This window comes from Larimichthys crocea, chromosome XVI (assembly GCF_000972845.2).
Source record: "Larimichthys crocea isolate SSNF chromosome XVI, L_crocea_2.0, whole genome shotgun sequence".
Lineage (NCBI taxonomy): Eukaryota > Metazoa > Chordata > Actinopteri > Sciaenidae > Larimichthys > Larimichthys crocea.
The window spans coordinates 2,774,483-2,791,501 of record NC_040026.1 but is presented as its reverse complement, the minus strand read 5'-3'; the positions used below and the strand labels follow the sequence as shown (position 1 = coordinate 2,791,501).

General features: G+C 41.2%; 1 protein-coding gene across 5 annotated transcripts in view; it reads right to left on the bottom strand.

The window, feature by feature from the left end:
- The window catches only part of LOC104933664 (shisa family member 6), a 62,911-nt gene that overhangs the window by 19,946 nt on the left and 25,946 nt on the right, over positions 1-17,019 (bottom strand). For 3 of the 5 annotated variants that reach the window (XM_019259575.2, XM_019259578.2, XM_019259576.2), the window contains one exon: positions 1,130-1,168. The exons of the other annotated variants lie outside the window; for them this stretch is intronic. In XM_019259575.2, coding sequence (XP_019115120.1) covers positions 1,130-1,168 — 39 coding nt within the window. The remainder of the gene's footprint in view (positions 1-1,129; positions 1,169-17,019) is intronic. 5 annotated transcript variants of the gene reach the window in all.

The following is a 17,019-nucleotide window of genomic DNA, read 5'->3' as shown; positions in this document are numbered from 1 at the left end:
GTGTACAGCATGTCCTAGTTTGGTTACATTTTTCATTAATTAGGCCCAAAACTCATAGAATGGACTTTGCAGTCGTAAACAAGAACATCATTGCAGTTGAAATTTCCTCTTTACAATGTTTCTTTGTAAGCGAGCCCACATCACCACACCATTGAGTGAACTGAACCAGATAGGGGTGTAACGGTACATGTGTTTGGCCACAATTGGTCTTCGGTTTAGTTTACAGTTGAATCAGCTTAATAGTGTTTAATTTGATCTACCTTCTGGTACGTGGGGAGCATAGAATCCAAAGAATGAGAATCCCAGGTAGTCCCCAAGTAGACTGTGCTAGTTGAGTTAGCCTCTAGAGATATCTATTGTTCTAAAGGGTTTCACAATAAGCTACAATGACACTAGACAAAGAGATGGGTTAGACAAGAAATCTGGTTGTTGACATGTCAAATTGGATTTGAGCTTTCTTGAAACGTACATAACATAAAACTGCTTGCAGTCCTTTCAAAGTAAAGTTTAAACAAGTACAAGCGACTCTTTCAGTAGATGGACTACAGAGTGGAATCTAACAGTGTTAAAAATTAGGAGTTTACCAATCCGCCTAGTGACAAGAATCTGGAAAGCTGCAGCTGCTAGCTGATATTCGGCAAACAGTTGTACCTCCCCGTAGAGTTATTGGTAGGCATATTTTTGAACTTTGGACTCACTCAAGCTAAGCTAATTGCCTCCTGATTCCACCTCCATATTCTTGGCATAAAGTGTAAGTTAATAATAAACCTAATGCACTTATATTAATAGACCAAACCATGAATTTTGTGTACCGTTCCACCCTTAGAAGCAGTGCACACAGACCAGACTGCACACATAGTCATCACACAGACAGGAGAGCTAAATGTCTAGGGGAAAATACACAGGTTAGGCATATGGATAGATAGATAGATAGATAGAGGTCAACGGGAAGGCACTGCACTACAATTAACACTCCAGGTATAAGCTGCCTCCAAACACTGATTAGGGACCAGATGTTACTTCTGATTAATACTATTAATCATTAACAGGTTCATAAGAGAAGTACAGAAATCATGAAGAAGTGGTTAGAGGCAACTTTGACCCTTTAAGAAAGAACAGCCATCCCTACCATGGTGACTCTGGGAGCGGACCGGCCAATGTTTTTCTCCTAGAAAACAGAACCAAGTGGTTATTTATTAGACTGTGCTACGTATATGATGATATACCAGAAAATGCAGTGACAATGAACAACCAGCAATTATTGTATTTACACTGAAAGGCAGGGATGGGGTTAAATTTACAGCACCAGTCTTTGTTGCACTCACACATTAAACAATAAAGCAGTACAATAAATACATTTTATGAGTTACATTTCATTTTTTTTCAAATGTCAAATGTTGCATACATGTTACAGCATCACATATGTGGGCACACACACAGGGCAGAAGGCTACAGGAAACGAGAACAATTTTAGTGCTCGGATATCGATTGTGTTTTTTTATTTTCCCATCAACTACAGGCTGATGCCACCTGACACCATGACACAAAGCATCAAGTCACCTCTCTCTTTCTCTTTGTCTCTCTCCCTCACACATTCAAACACACACACACACACACACACACACGTAAAATGCCACCAAGCGAGGAGGAAGACAGAGAGGATTTGGAATTTCAAGATGAAAAGAGAGAATTGGGGTAGGAGGAGAGGGAAAGAGGATAATGAGAAGAAGTGAGGAGGTGTAAAAAGTCACTGTTGTTCCCCGCACCCTGACACCGCAGGGCTCCAGCCATGCGGCACTTTGATCCATCACTATCGATTTACCATCAGCCTCTCAACGCCACGGCCTCCCACGCAGCAGAGCACGGCCACAGGGATGCGTTCCCTCGGATCTGAACGATATGCACACTGATTTTGACCTTAAACCCAGTGACCAAAATGATCCTTTATGGTCTGGACTACATTCACGATAAGAGGTGGGAGTGCTGCTGTAGCTTCACTGATGAGCATGAATTGCAGATTTTTCCACATCATTGTACTGATAATGGTGGGAGGTTTAGGTGAAATCCCCAGTGAGAGGAATATGCAAACAGCACATCTCTGCACTAAAATGCTAAAGTACACATAACACGCAGAGGGTACACACTGCAGATTAACATTGCGCTGCTAGATTCAGTGCACGCTAGTGTTTCCTTTTCAGGAAAGCCTGAGCATGGGGTCTTCAATATTTGCTTTTTTAATTTATTTTTCAAGCATTTGAAATCAATTTTGTTGCAATTAAAAAGCTTAATTCATAACACTTGGCTTAATCTAATACATTCACTAGTTTTACTGCTGCAGGCTTACTTGGACTGGTATGACCAGTAGCTAATAGTAAACATACTGTAACAGGCACACTTTAAAGTAACCATTGCATACATACACTATTTCTATTTACAGGAAAATGCTTCCTCCCTAAAGATGACTTTTCTTTTTTATTTTCTGTAAGTTCACTACATTTAAAAATGAAACAATGTTTTTATTCATGTTACTAAATTAGTAATAAAATGTAATAATATGTAACATCTTGCAAACACTATATGTGTTGTATGTTTTATGTACAAGTGTGAGTAATTATGTACTCATTGTTTGTATATGTATCTCTAAAGAATTGTATTAATGAGCGCTTAAAAAAAAACTGAACAAAGGTTATTATGTTGCTGTTAAATTTAATCCTTTAAAACCCGTATTGAGAAACCAAAGAATAAAACACAATGACATTTGCCTGTAATTGACATAAATAATGAGGCTGCTCATTAGTGAAGAATATACTAGCTAATTAGAGCAAACATCCATCAAAACTGTCTGCCAAAGATGTATTGTATTAAAGTGTGAAATAGTGGAATGGGATGACTTTGTTGACAAATAGCAGTCATGTAATTTGTTTTATTTTAATCATTGTGTCATACACAGCGATCCATTTTGACCAGAATATTTTATTTTAGCATCCCTGAGCTTCCATACTGAGTATTGATCAGCAGGTATTGATAAGCCTCTTAGATTTATTATGGTGGTTTGACCTCCTGAGGCAGTGAAATCTGTACTCATTGCACAGGAAGAGGAAAAGGCCACTGACATTTACCTCTGACTGCCCATACCATGCTAAGCAAGGACACTGGAGAATCCTACAGTACAGGATAACCTTGAGCGTTATTCCGGTCAATAACTTATCGATGGCGTGATAAATCCATCAGACACGTAACGCAAGGCTGACGTATCGATGGTTGTGAATGTTTTCCCCAGAGGACACACTCTGTCATCTCCTGCATCTTTTCTTTGGTCCATATCTGATGCCTTATTTCTGGTGAGGGGGGATAATGAAGATGATGTAGATGTATCCCTATCATGTGGGAGGGGCATGGTGATCCCAGCGAATTCCACTATAGTGGTTTAAGGCTCAGGATAATCTGTATCTGCCACACACCTTCAGCTTCAGTGGCTGCAGAATGTATTTCCTTTGCTTTGGTTGAGATAATGCAGGTGATTCATCAGTTTGTGACCCTGCTATACGAGCTGCAGAAGACCAAACCCATCCATTTGTGGTCTTTCACACACCAGTTTACTGGCCTGAGTGTTCCTGCACGGTTATTCAGAACCAAAATGTGACAAGAAACCTTGATGCCTGAACAACCTAGTAACAGTTCTCCTGACTCAACATTATGCAGCATATTTATGATGCGTGCAGTGTTTTAGTCAACAAAAACTTGTAAGGTTGAAGAGAACTACAGGAAGATTCAGCATTTCCCTTCAGCGGTGCACAAGCAAACAATCGTCTCATTCAACAGCACCTCCATGTAAAGCAGTCAGTTAATTTGACGTCTTCTTACAATGCAGGCAGAGGAGATGAATCAAAAGGTTTAAAACTGACTGTCAGTCGAGGGATGGAATTTATAAAGCTTTTAAAGCATGGCTACAAATGACATAAGTGTATTTGGCAGCTCAACAGTAAACAGCATTGGTTATGCTCCTTAATTGGAATAGGACTGTGTTTTTACATCCAACTGCTACACCTACATGTCAGCAGGAGCGATGTTGGCTCTAACAGGCAGAAATTCCTGACTTTCTGGTGCAGCAACACAGAGGGGAAAGCCAACTGCGAGTGAAGCGCTGCAGAGGAGTCAGTGCACTGAGGAGACCTCCCTCCCAGGGCAAATCTACTTGCCAGCATGCCCACCATCAACACTTAACAATGTTTGCTCAAATTTTCAGCCCAAGGTAACTCATTCTACAAGGGCTCCACTGCATTTCCAGCTACCCTTACCCCGGATGGCCTTGACATATCAGCAGGGCCATCTCCTGAAATCAATGATATGGACTCAGCCAGCCAAAATGTCAGCCGCAAAACGTGTCATGCGTTCAAAATGTCTGCAGAGCCAAGGTAAGAGGCTTTTTTTGAGACTTCAAGATACAAATTCAGCCAAAAGAACTGAGGGCACACTTTAATTAACTCCAATTTAAGAAAAACACATGTAAGTTCAACTATTTTAGCTGGAACTTCATCTAACTATCATAGCTGTGAGTTTCATTGATAGTAATGGGCATTTCTGTGATGTTAAGGCTAAAGAATAGTGACTCCAGGGGCTGCTGCCATCCCGTGATCTATGCTGCAATAAAGCTTAATGTTTTTTATGACTGTAAGACTTCATACTGTATAGTCTTGCATTTTATATTAACACACAATGTAGTGTATGTAATATCTCATAAACCATGTTTGCTAATGGTTCTGATGCATTCAGCTCACAAGCCTGGAAGCTGCAACCGCATTCAAACAAACTGATTATTAATTCATCGCCACAAATGTATCATTGTAATGTGCTAACTCGGAGTTGGCAGTGTAGCATGCCAAGCTGCTGTTAGCACACTTCACTGTTTTACCGTCCTGCTGCTGCAGTCTGAGAAGAAGGAAACCTACACTGTTTAGAACTGCGTCAAAGATGACACCAAGGCATAATAAGGTAAGGCAAGATAATATCAATTACAGCGGTCTTAGTTAGCCAAATCGATGCCTGGCAGCCACATGAAGACAACCAGAAAGTATCCCTCCACTGTGGCTCACATAGAATACTGTCAAAGAGCGAACTTGTGCTAAAAATGTTGGAAAATTGAAAAATATCCACACAGTTTGGCTTGGGCTGCCAACGCTTCATATTAGCTTCTGCTAGCAATAGGACTGTTCCCGCATTTCTCAGTGTAGTCATGACACAGGGTTAGGGTTATTCTTTGATAACAAGTATAGAGAGATAAGGTGAGAACACTGTAAATTTCGTCTGGGAAATCTAAAGTGATTTACTGTGTTTGTGCCCAGCTATGACTGTGGATTGGGGGTTCGATCCTCGGCTCCTCCAGTCTGCATGTTGAATTGTCCTTGGGCAAGATATTGAACCCCAAATTTCTCCTGAAGGCTGTGCCATCGGTGTGTGAATGTGTGTGAATGGTTAGCTCCTCAAACTGATGAGCAGTTGACACCTTGCATGGCAGCCAATGCCATCAGTGTATGAATGTGTGTGAATGGGGTGAATGAGATATATAGTGTAAAGCGCTTTGAGTGGTCGGAAGACTAGACCATTTAAATTACTGTAAAGCATTTAATATAGTGTATTCAGTCTAAAACTACAGTAATTATAGAGTTATTGTGAAAACTACAGTAACCAGCAAGCCAGTTGGTAAAATTCACAGTAACCGGTTTACAAAGTATTTTATCAAGATAAAGACTGGAAAAAATCCAAACCTATCCTTTAACTATCTACTTTGGCCTGTAACTACAGTAAAGAGTTCAAAGTTTTGATTTCCAAAATGTGCATTTCTTTCTCGTCTGCCACCCCAGTTGTTGATTTCTTTCAATCAACACCTCACTGAGCAAAGACGCGCCTGGTCTCTTGCTTCGCTAATCACGGTGCATTAGCATATTAACAAATCAATTGGCACGAAGGAGTGCCTCTGTCTGTACCTGTGGCAAAACACTGTGTGCAATATTATGTAGTGTACTGAATGTGTGATTTGTTTCACACACACCCCTCCCCCCGCCCCTTACCCGACACACACACACACGCGCACACATAAACGCACACCACTGCTCCCCTGCTGGGTGTGTTGGATTGCTATCAGTCCCTGAGAAAGCTGCTTACATAACCACGCTGCCAGCACCAGCCCACGTCAGCCTCCATATTAGATGATAGCATCTTAAATGGCTTTTTGACAATGTTGCATCTCACTTGCAGTTTAAGCAGACGAGCCCACTTATGTGTGTGAGTGTGTGCGTGATAGCCAGAGGGCCACGTGACTGCTGTTTTGCCCCTGAGTGGTGTAAAATAAGATGGTGTGTAATGAAAAAGAATAAAAGGGGTGATGTCGTTGGGAAGACTGAAGCCAACTTTAGTGAAATATTCCTCTGATTCATTGTTTAAGACAGATTCTCAGGGGCTCAATGTTAAATATGTATGCTTAACTGGTTCAGGGGTTGGGATTGTAAAGCACGAAAGCAGATTGTGATGCGATTAACAAAAGCCTAGTACAAAGTTGCTGGAGTTTACCAGTCTTCTTTGCAGGGGAGGAAAAAAAAAGAAGCATTCTTCATTAACTCTCCATCTCATACAGCAATCCCCCAAGCTCAGATAGAGCAGGGCTAGCAAGCATGGGAAAGATTAAGAGTGGGAGAGTGAGAGCAAAGATTCGATAAAGAAGGGGAGAGTCTTATTTCACTGCTTCACACACTGTTGGATGATCAAAGTAGAAAATGCTGTTTTAATTCCAAGAATCATATCTCATCTCCTGTCCACAAGCTCATTATAGAGAATTATGCTGCAGGACAGAAGGGGAGAGACGAAGAGAGGAGGAGAGACAGAAGAGACACAGAAAGACCCCAAAATCTACCACAGAGTACTAAATACTCATTTGTTAAGCACAGATGTACAGCTAACCTTTACTGGACTGTTGAGATGTTGTAAACAGGCACTCGTAACCTTTGCTTCAACCCTGCAGCATTTCACAGTGGGGCAGCCCTAGCAGGGGGGGTGGCTTCAATACAACATACTTTGATATGCACATGTAAGTAAGTTGTAGTGATAAGCTGCCTTAGTCGTTTCATTGCTTTCCACTACTCAGGTTCATCAAAGTTGCCTTCCAAGTACTCTAAATCCACCACACCTGCACACCATAGCCTCTGTATTTTACACTTGTACAGTAAGTAACTCCATGTTTGGTGTTTAAAGAGCAGCCTGCCTGTGGTTATGGAGGTCTTTATTGTACCAACAACTGATGTCAGCAGAGTTGTGATGGCTGCTTGCAGCCGTCTGAAAGTCTTCACAGTAGAGTACCAGTGTTTAACGCACAAACCCTTCAACAAAACTGAACAAAACCACAGACTGTATAAACCCTGGAGGTAGTATCAGTGACTTCACCCTCTTCATCGCCATGTTGGCAGTCCGGCCTTCCTGCCTCCTGCCAAATCCAAGAATGGTCAAAGATGTGAATCATCAGTGGACCTGAGGCAGGCTGAATGAAGTCTGGGTGCTCAAACAAGCCACCTCTACTCCCACCCACCTGTCCATCAAAGCAGCCACACTCTTAATTCTGCATAACTTTATGATGAGCTATAGAGGCAAAAACTGTTTTTGTACCAGGCTGTAAACATGTTCATTTCTGCTGTGAAGTTGGACATTTGGACATGGAGACTTATGGAGTTGTTCTGTAGCCAGATTCAAGTGGCTGTTTGAGAAACTGCAGTTTCAATTTGGCATTTACAAATTGGTTTGCCATGGAGGTTGCATCTTGAACAAACCCAATTATTGCTAAATGTAGTCTTAGCTGAGGCTATTTAGCCAGATAACAAGACACAGCATGAATTTAAGAAAACTTAGGAGTTACTGGAAGGTGTGCTTTTTCTCTTTTAGTGGATTCCAGTCGATATGAATCCTCCTATCAAACTCCCTCAAACTCAAACTGAAAAAAACAAATTTGGGATTAACAGTTTCAGAAAATGGGCTGTTGGGATAAGGCTGCCGCTGGCCGACTATTTCATCTGGCATTCTCCTTCCATTCCACTGTCAGTGTGTTGTCGTTTTCAACAACCACAGAGCTAGCAACCATCACACCCTAAACCTGGTTGTTAACAGTACGAAAGTAAACAAGCGAGCCGCAGTTACCTTTTCTTTTGCAGGGATTTGACTGTTTTATGACTGTTTTCCAGGGCTCCCCTCTGTGCAATGGATCCCTCTGACACTATTTTGCAAAGACACTATCACTCCTCCTAAGCTTAGCACTCGTGTGGAGGAATATGAGACTATAGTATTAATAACATAATAAGCAACACGATTACTTGGAAGGCATTGACACTAAAGTGGCTACATTTTTAAAACACATCTCTTTCTCTGTTTTGGACTTCAGCACACAAAATGTTCTCCACAGTTAATAAATCTCAAAAAATGCTGGTGACATGTTTTACTGTAGTATAAACATGGGAAACTAGCCTCATCGAGCGCTGCATGGCAGTTAAAATAAAAACAAAACTTCCTCAACTACCTGTAGCCTCTAACACACTCTGTCAGATGACTTCATGGTCAAAGGATAATGTTGTGATGACCAGATGCACCAGAGTTACAGACACCATTAAAGAACCATGATCCAATCGCTATTTTATGCTTGTTCAAAACAGGAAACTATGATTAAATTACTAGATTGTGGTTTGTGGTTGGGGTTAAACTGGGACTAAGACTCAGAGGAGGAAACTCTAGGGCTACAACCCAACAACCCAAGAAAATATAAGCACTCTTTAATAAATGTATCCACATCTATAATGTTGGAATACCGAGTCTCTGAATGAGCCAACAGCACTATTTCAGAGTGTCTCAGAGTGATTAGTTTGAGCAGGTTAATGTCCCCAGGCCACAGCTTTACCAGCTGATGTCTGCCTGATATCAAAAATCACAATAAAACCAATCCCCTAAAGTGGATGAATGGCCACAGGATGACACCTGATGTCAGGTTGTACAGCAGCAACGAGCATCGAGGCGTGGCGGTCCTGAAAACGACCCTCCCAGCTCTGGCAGAGCTCTGCTTTTTTCTCTTTTTTTTTTTATCCCAGTGAGCGAGCAACAGACACAGATACCTGCACACAGAGCGCACATCATCCGTCCATACATTACTCCTCCAGCTCCCCATTCAACAGCACAATCAGACTCAGCAGGGGCTCCAGTCTCCAGTCATTACAGCCAGTTAATTCTAAAGTCATTAACAATGGAGCCATAACAATACTGTAGCGCGCACAAAAGCAGAAGGTGTGGGTGGACTGCCTTCATGCAGGAGGGGGGAGAAAAAGGAATGTTGAGTTTTTCATAATCAACTGTCAGTCATTTGCTAAGATAAAGGCTTCTTTAAGTCTGCATAGGGGACAGAAGCCCACAGTTGCAATTTAATTACCATTTTGCTGGAGTTTTACAAAAGAAACATAAGTATGCAGTGTCATGACTACGGAGGATTGGCTTCATGAATAGAAATGTGTTTCTACAAAAGACAGAAGAGAGAGTTGAATTAAAGCCCTGACATATTCATTGAAAGTTACGATTTTCCACGTCTCCTCTGGCCTCCTGGTTGAATAAAAAGACAAAAGAATTGGATGAATATTAACCAGTCGTCTCTGCACTGGGAGAGAATCTTTGTGACCTTTCACGCCCTATAGGATTTTTTCACAGACTTCCACTTTGTTTAGCACTTGATAATTTTTCAATTATCATAAGTTAAAGTCTTTTTTTTTAAGCGTTTAAAAATTTCTAATAAAATCTTCACAGACACGTCATATTGCGGAATGTGACAGACAGGATATTGATAATAGCAGCACTGTCACACAGCCTGCAGCAGAAAAGCCAACAGCACTCAGCGTGCACATTTTGCTTCAGGAGCGAGGTGTGAGTGAGACAAATCTGAATATTGATTGAATCCATTTAATCCACCTCGGCTCCTATTGATATGTCAATCATCCTGCTAAATCTAGTAAAGCGTATCAGTCTCGCGAGCCGAACAGTGGCCCAAGGACACCGCTCTTTTCTGTCATGTTTTAATTGCTGTTGGCACTGCACGCCGTGACTCATGGTAATGAGTTAATGAAGTCATTGAGATTTAGTGAGCAGCCACAGGCTACGGACTTCCTGCCGAGAATAGTGCACCATTCAATATGGCTTTATTAACATTTCAGAAAAAGTGCTACTGGTCACATCAGTTGCACTGATCACAGGAATGGTGATTAATTTTGTGGCCTGCCAGATCAGACTGGAGAGAGGTAGGTGGGGCGAGGTTTATGGCACCATGTGTAGACATTTGAATATTTCATCATGATTAGATCTCACTGGGAAGTAAATCCTTTTCTCTTTTTGCTGCTTTTTCATTTGCAGTTCACACACACGCCTCACGTCGTATATATCCCAACAACTCTAAGATGGATTGCTGTGAAATTTTGTATATATAGATATTCATGAATAGAATAGATATTCATGAAACTTGGATGGTGAATCCTAATGACTTTGGTGATGCCCTGACTTTTCATCTCTGGCCATCATCAGGACAAAATGAACCAGTTCTTTATAGCCTAATCAAATAGTAAATGTTAGCATGCATATAAGCGCTGTCATTGTGAGTATGTTAGCATTTAGTTCAAAACATCACTGTGTCTGTGCAGTGTTTAGCACTGTCACCTCACAGAAGGTTCCTGATTTGAACCTCGACTGGGGTCTTTTCATCAAATCATCACTGGCACAGATGATTGGTTATAAAAGTGACATAATTAGTTAGATGGAGATCAGCTGTTCTTATTATATAGATTATAGGTTTATAGATATATTTTCTATATTCTATATATAGATTTAGCGTGTCAGTGTCGTGACAAAATGAAGACAAAAGAACAAACGTGATTGAAACACAAGTCAGAGGACGGATCCCTTGGAGTCCAGTTAAATCAGTCAGCTGGAAATGGAAAGAGTACAGCACAGCTGTAAATCTGCCGAGAGCAGACCGTCCTCAAAAAGTGACTGAGCCTGCAAGGAGGACTCTAGTGAGGGAGGACACCAAGTGACCTATGACAACTTCTCTCAAGAAAATCAGAGTCATCTGAACAAATGCCCAACAACGAAACATGTTGACGCTCAAGTGACAAAGACTTTTACGAATTAGGACTGGAGGGAAGGAATGAACACAGGATACTGCTGTTTTCCATTTCCAGCTGTGAGTCAACATTTTTAAGTCATGACTATGATCTCTCCTTTGCCTTAACTAAGTGGTTACTATTGTAACCATAGCACCAAAGATCTCTGAACCTTCATGAAGTAGTAATGAAGAGGTAGTCATTTTAACCAAACTTGTTTGACCACCATCTATAATATATATAATAAAAGGCACAGACAGATGTCGACGCCCTGCTGATTGGGGCTTCAGATCAGAAATCGCCTGTACAAAAACTGGCCTGAGGCTTCACTAGTCGCAGTTTTGTGGAGAGTGACAATAAGAAAAACACATTACATTCTACAATTTGTCAGGTCAAATTGAAGGAATATCTCTCCTGATGTCAAAAGTGAACTTACATCCTAAAATGAAAACCTCCAAATGGAGGCGATAACTTTTTATGTATGCGCTGTGTACTGTCTCACACTTGAAATTATTTATTCCACATGGATCAGGTAATGGCATTCAGCAATCATAAAAATGTTCTTGGTTGGTAATTTAGCTCCCTTCCTGGGATGAAGCTCTGATATAGCATACTGTGTTTCAGAAATGATCTGCACACACTCAGACATCATGAGCATGAAAATGTCATGAAATGCTGCGGGAATCTTTCCTTTGTTTGATATTTAGTTTCTAATTATAATGATTCCGCTCCCAAATCAAGTTTACTGTTTTCACTAATGAGCAGTAAAACTTGAAGATTAAAATTCCATCAAATATTGAAAGAGGGTGACTCACCCCTCAACAACAATGGGGAGGAGGGAGGAAGGAGTTTGAGACTGTTTTTGTGGAAATATATTCATGTATTATGTCATATTTTATTGATGTCAGGTAACTGGTTGAAGCCTCTACCGAGTGATCAGTATTCTGCATGAGTGACTGAGGTAGAAGTGAGTCTCAGTCGGAGGCAGGGGTTGATATCTGACAGAGCCTTCCTCCGATCTAATTAAGTAATAACCCTCGCTGAGAGAAAACCAGAATGGGCCGTGAGGAAAATCTATAGAATTCATTTCCAGAGATGCAGTGGCAATTTGTTTCAAAATGACAAAGATTGCATTCGTTAGACGTACAAAAACATAAATCATCTTCTGAATTTGTTATAGGGCAACAGACCCCATTTGACATTGTTGGTCATTTTTGCTTTGCTAAATTGGCGCATTAGCACTTGTTGAAAGACAGACTGTCTTTTTTGGATTTTTTCCAGTTCTGGCTCGAAGTTGTCGTCTGGCTTTATTTTTCTCCTCAACTAGCAAATCTAGGACTCCTTCTGCAAATATTTTTGGGCACCTGTTGAGAGTTACAACATGCTGCATAATGGAGAGGCACTTTGGAGAAGAGGGCAGGAAGAGGCCAGCCTGCAGATTGCGAGGTGATGGGACCGGGGACTCCTGTGGTTGGAGAGGAAAACGTTTCCCCACTGTGTGAAATTACATCTGCACAGCTAAAACTGCAACACAAACAACTTCAAACATCCCGGATTTGTAAAGAAAAACTAGGGAGTCACTCCTTCATGAAGCAAAAGCAACAGTTACCCGAGGACGCCTGCTCGTGGCTTTTGTTTGGGGGCGAAAACACATCAAACTCTCTGACAAATAGTTTTTTGATGCTGTGCAAGCGAGGCATTTCTTTCTTCTGCCACCATTACTCTGTTGATATCGTGCGGGGAAACAAATTGAAAGATGAGTGAAGTGGAAAATGACTGTTAGTATATTGTAACTCTGTATAAACTGGTGAGGCATTGTAATTATGCACCGGAGCCAAGCATGAAATGTTTACCCAGGGAAACAGCTTCAGAACTGTGCTACACGTACATGTCGATGCATGAAATACAATGGCTCTTTATGGGTGTGTTTAATTATTACATTCTGCAGCTCCGGAGCCAACGTGCCTCCTTTGACAAAGCGTCATATTTCATGTTGGCATGCGTTTCAGTCAAATGAGAGTGAGTCAGGTTGATAGATCGAGGGTCTGTAGAGATGATGCATTTCCCCTGTGATTGCTTTCATAGCCATTACTCACAGCATAGGGTGATTAGTAGGCCAGCGGCTGACACTTCTTCTTGCGCCTGTGCGACGCAGACGTCTCAAAGGAGGGTCCGGTTACCTCTGCCACAACACTGATCTTTGATTGCTGGGCTCAATCAATGGGCCAAAATAATGGATTATGTGCATTCCCATCAATCAGGCTGCCAAGGAAAACGAAGTCAGGAAGGACGGACGGCAGCCGTGCTATTTATGAAAGCGGCTGGAGGACTTTTAGAAATATTACTCGCATTCTGTCTCCTGGATGTCATTGTGTTACCTGTCAAAGGTATTTTGGGAGAAACTGTGCCTGCGCTGACCTTGGCGAGCCTCTGCATGCCATCAGAGAGAGAGCAACAGTGACAAAGTGTTAGCTTGACCCTTCACACAGGTGACGTCTACTGACAGCAGCCTGACAGATTTACACCACTGAGGCTGTTTCAAGAAATTAGGTTTGAATGTAGCTCAGTCTGTGTCAAAATTCAGTGTTTTGCAGACTTGCTAGATTGACAGCTGAAATCAAACATATCACTACAGGTCAACTATTCATTTACTCCAGAGGTTTTTAAATTGAAATAATAATTTAAAAAAAATCATCATTTCAAATTAGACAGTACTGCCAGCGAATAACTCGCCCTTTACAAAGGATTAATATTTTTAGCTAACAGTTTAATTCATCCTGTTGAATCATTAAACAATGCCACCGATAAAAAACAACTTTTGTTGTGTCTCTCTCTTGCTGGTGAGTTATTAATAAGCCATCGAGAGAAGTAATTCATACTGAATATTTCATTAAGCAATTATTATACTTATTAAACCTTCAATATCAGATTTTTTCTGGGCCACAAAGACAAGTTGTGACTTTTATATTGGTGGTTAGTGAACAGTTAGTGTCTTTCCAGAGGGAAATATATGGCTCTTTAGTGGCTGAATGTTCAACCGTGGTCACCAGCTAGTTGCAGACGTTGATTGTCTGTCGTTTGGTTTGGCCTGTTGTGGCTGAAAATGAATCCATGAGAGCAGCAAGAGTAAACAAAACGGTAAAGTTGTGGCCGGACAGCAAAAAGACAAAATGAAAGCTGCTGTTTCATGTGGTAATGTGGTGACACCTTGCATTGTTTTCACATCTGATACATTATATAGCTGCGTGATGGGGGTTTGATTATATCTAGATATATTATTTAAATTCTCACTGGTTTAAAGTGGTTGTGGCGCAGTTGGAAAGAGGTTAGGGTATGTCACATTCTTCAAAGCACAGTCAATCAGGTGATAGTTCAAAGTTAGTCTGGTCGCAATCCTGATTAGGCAGATTGGTGAGAATTGACGTGAGAAATAATTACCCAAAAAAATACCAGAATATTTTTTTATAATTGATTGATTCTTACTTGGTGTAGGAATATTTGAAAGCACGTTTTCAGGGCCTTTAATGACTTACAACCTATCTGCTCTATGAAGAATTAATATTAACCTTTAATAAAGCCATTATTTATATACTCTTATTTAAAAAACAGTATGAATGATTTTAATTGAACACTAACTAGACTAGACTAAACAGCATTACTGTCACTCAAATATACAAATTAAAGTGACATATCCTGATACTGCAGCTCTGTTTCCTTCATGTTGTTGAACAGTGAAAAAGACAAGTAGCTCTTCTTTGCACAAATGCATCTCCAGTCAAACAGCATAGTCAAATCCAATTAGAACAAATTAGAGGACATTAGTGATGGCCTATTAAATGATTAGCAGGGTTACTTCAAAGAACACTTACATAAGACATTTTTTTACAAATACATTTTAGATCTCTCACCACGCAGATCTGTGGCCTATCAAATCCAGATGATTCACAACTCTTAAGTGGATGGGAAAATGACATTTCCTCAATTAGTGTTCCTAAAATAGAGCCCGGGGTTATTGCAATGGACGAGATCGTTAGCCAGCTCAGCCACAACGCCCTCAGAACGAGGCCGTGCCCTTGGCTGGTCCCTTTGCTCAACCAAAACAACCAATTTAGATATGAGTCACATCTGCCACGTGACCCTCGCTGTGCATTCATGGCTATCAAATTACATTGTGTTATATCCTAACACACTTTGGGGTTTTGAGATCTTCTCAGGTCATTAATTAAAAACAAGACAGTATAACATCAGCACAACCACCAAGGTCTGCAGAGTGAGTTACAGCTAAGAGGCTAATGAGCTAGCTAAAATGCTTGAAGTCAATGAACCGCCGGCACTGTAGAAATCATCCTCTGGAATCTCTTCCCATTTTTGACCATATTTCCCAGGAGGCATTGTGGCAGCTGCATGGCTGATTCCTCCTGGTATAATTTAATATCTTCATGCTTCCCTAGATTGCTGTGTCTGCCAGATAAACCACCGTGGTTGTGGGAGATATGAAGAGAAAGAACAATGAAAAGTCGGGCGGAGTTTAGGCCAAAATCAGGTCCAACTGTGTTCCAGAGGAGCGAGCTGGACGCCATCACCTCCCCATGCTGCTCAGGTGGGTCTGAGCGCACAGAAGCAATTCTTGTGATAATTCAATTTCACTTCCAGCGAACAAATATTGACTAACTCTCTTGTAAACATTTAATTTCCTCTCAACAGCTGAATCTGGGTGATGAAAGGACCAAATACTAATTAGCAGAGATTACTAATTAATGTCTGAGGCGTTTAATAATGTAAAAGTCACTTTTTGCACGGCCCAAGAGTATCATTTCCTAACCTCACCTCTCTCAAAAGGAGAGTGTCTGAATTATTGGGTCCTCTGGTGTACAAAATAAAGCTGTAGGGTGAGATCAGCTGCCATGTGACTCCTCTCGCCCAGGGAATGAAGACAGGCATGAATTTTATTACCTCTCCCGAGATGGACTGCAAAAGAGTTCTGAGCTGTTTAGACTGAACCTGATGCAATATTGATGGCGCTGGTCAGGCTGGCACAGACAATGCTCTGAGTAGACGGATCAATGCCACATCAAGGGAATAGAGGCAGTTTAGTGAAGGGAGCACAATTGAACTGGAGGCAGATCTACTTTGTGTGGTTTAAAATGGACAGAAACTATACACGCCAGGCTACAACATAAAGCCTCAGCGGGCTGTGTATTATCAGGAGAACAAAAACAGCCTCTGCGACAACGCTGCTATACATCCACCGCGGGTCCACTTGTTTATGTGGACAACTGTGTTCTGCAGCGTCACGACATCTCGCATCAGTGTTGTCATGTCACTGCAGTCTTCATGCACGATTTACCCACAATCAGCTGACTATTGTAATTAAAAGACTGAGCAAGCAAACATGGGTTTGGGTAGCAGAGTGTTGTAGCATGGATACAGGAACAGTTTTTTACACTAACACCTAGAGTGCTTCGCTGTCAGCCTTTGCGGTTCATTGCCCACGGCTGCAGGAGTCAATTCTCTCTGCAGGGTCTTTTTGTGCTTTTCTACTATCAACTAGCTCAGAGAAAACACTGGCTGGAAACTACTTGAGTGTAATATGTGTACAGTACATTAGTCTTTTATTTTAAGTTTCTACCTAAAAGGAGTTATTAAATGTAATGGATTTTCAGTAGATGCTTTTATTGTACTAATTTTGACTGTAACATGAGACTTAAGTGCCCGTAAGTGAGTCATGTAGTGCTTCAACACCAGCTGAGAGGATTTTTGTTTAAATCTGCCATTTGATTGGTATGATGTTGACAATGGACGTGATCCTGTAGCCGTTTTGCAGCCAAAGCACACTGTATTAAAGCTGAGTAAG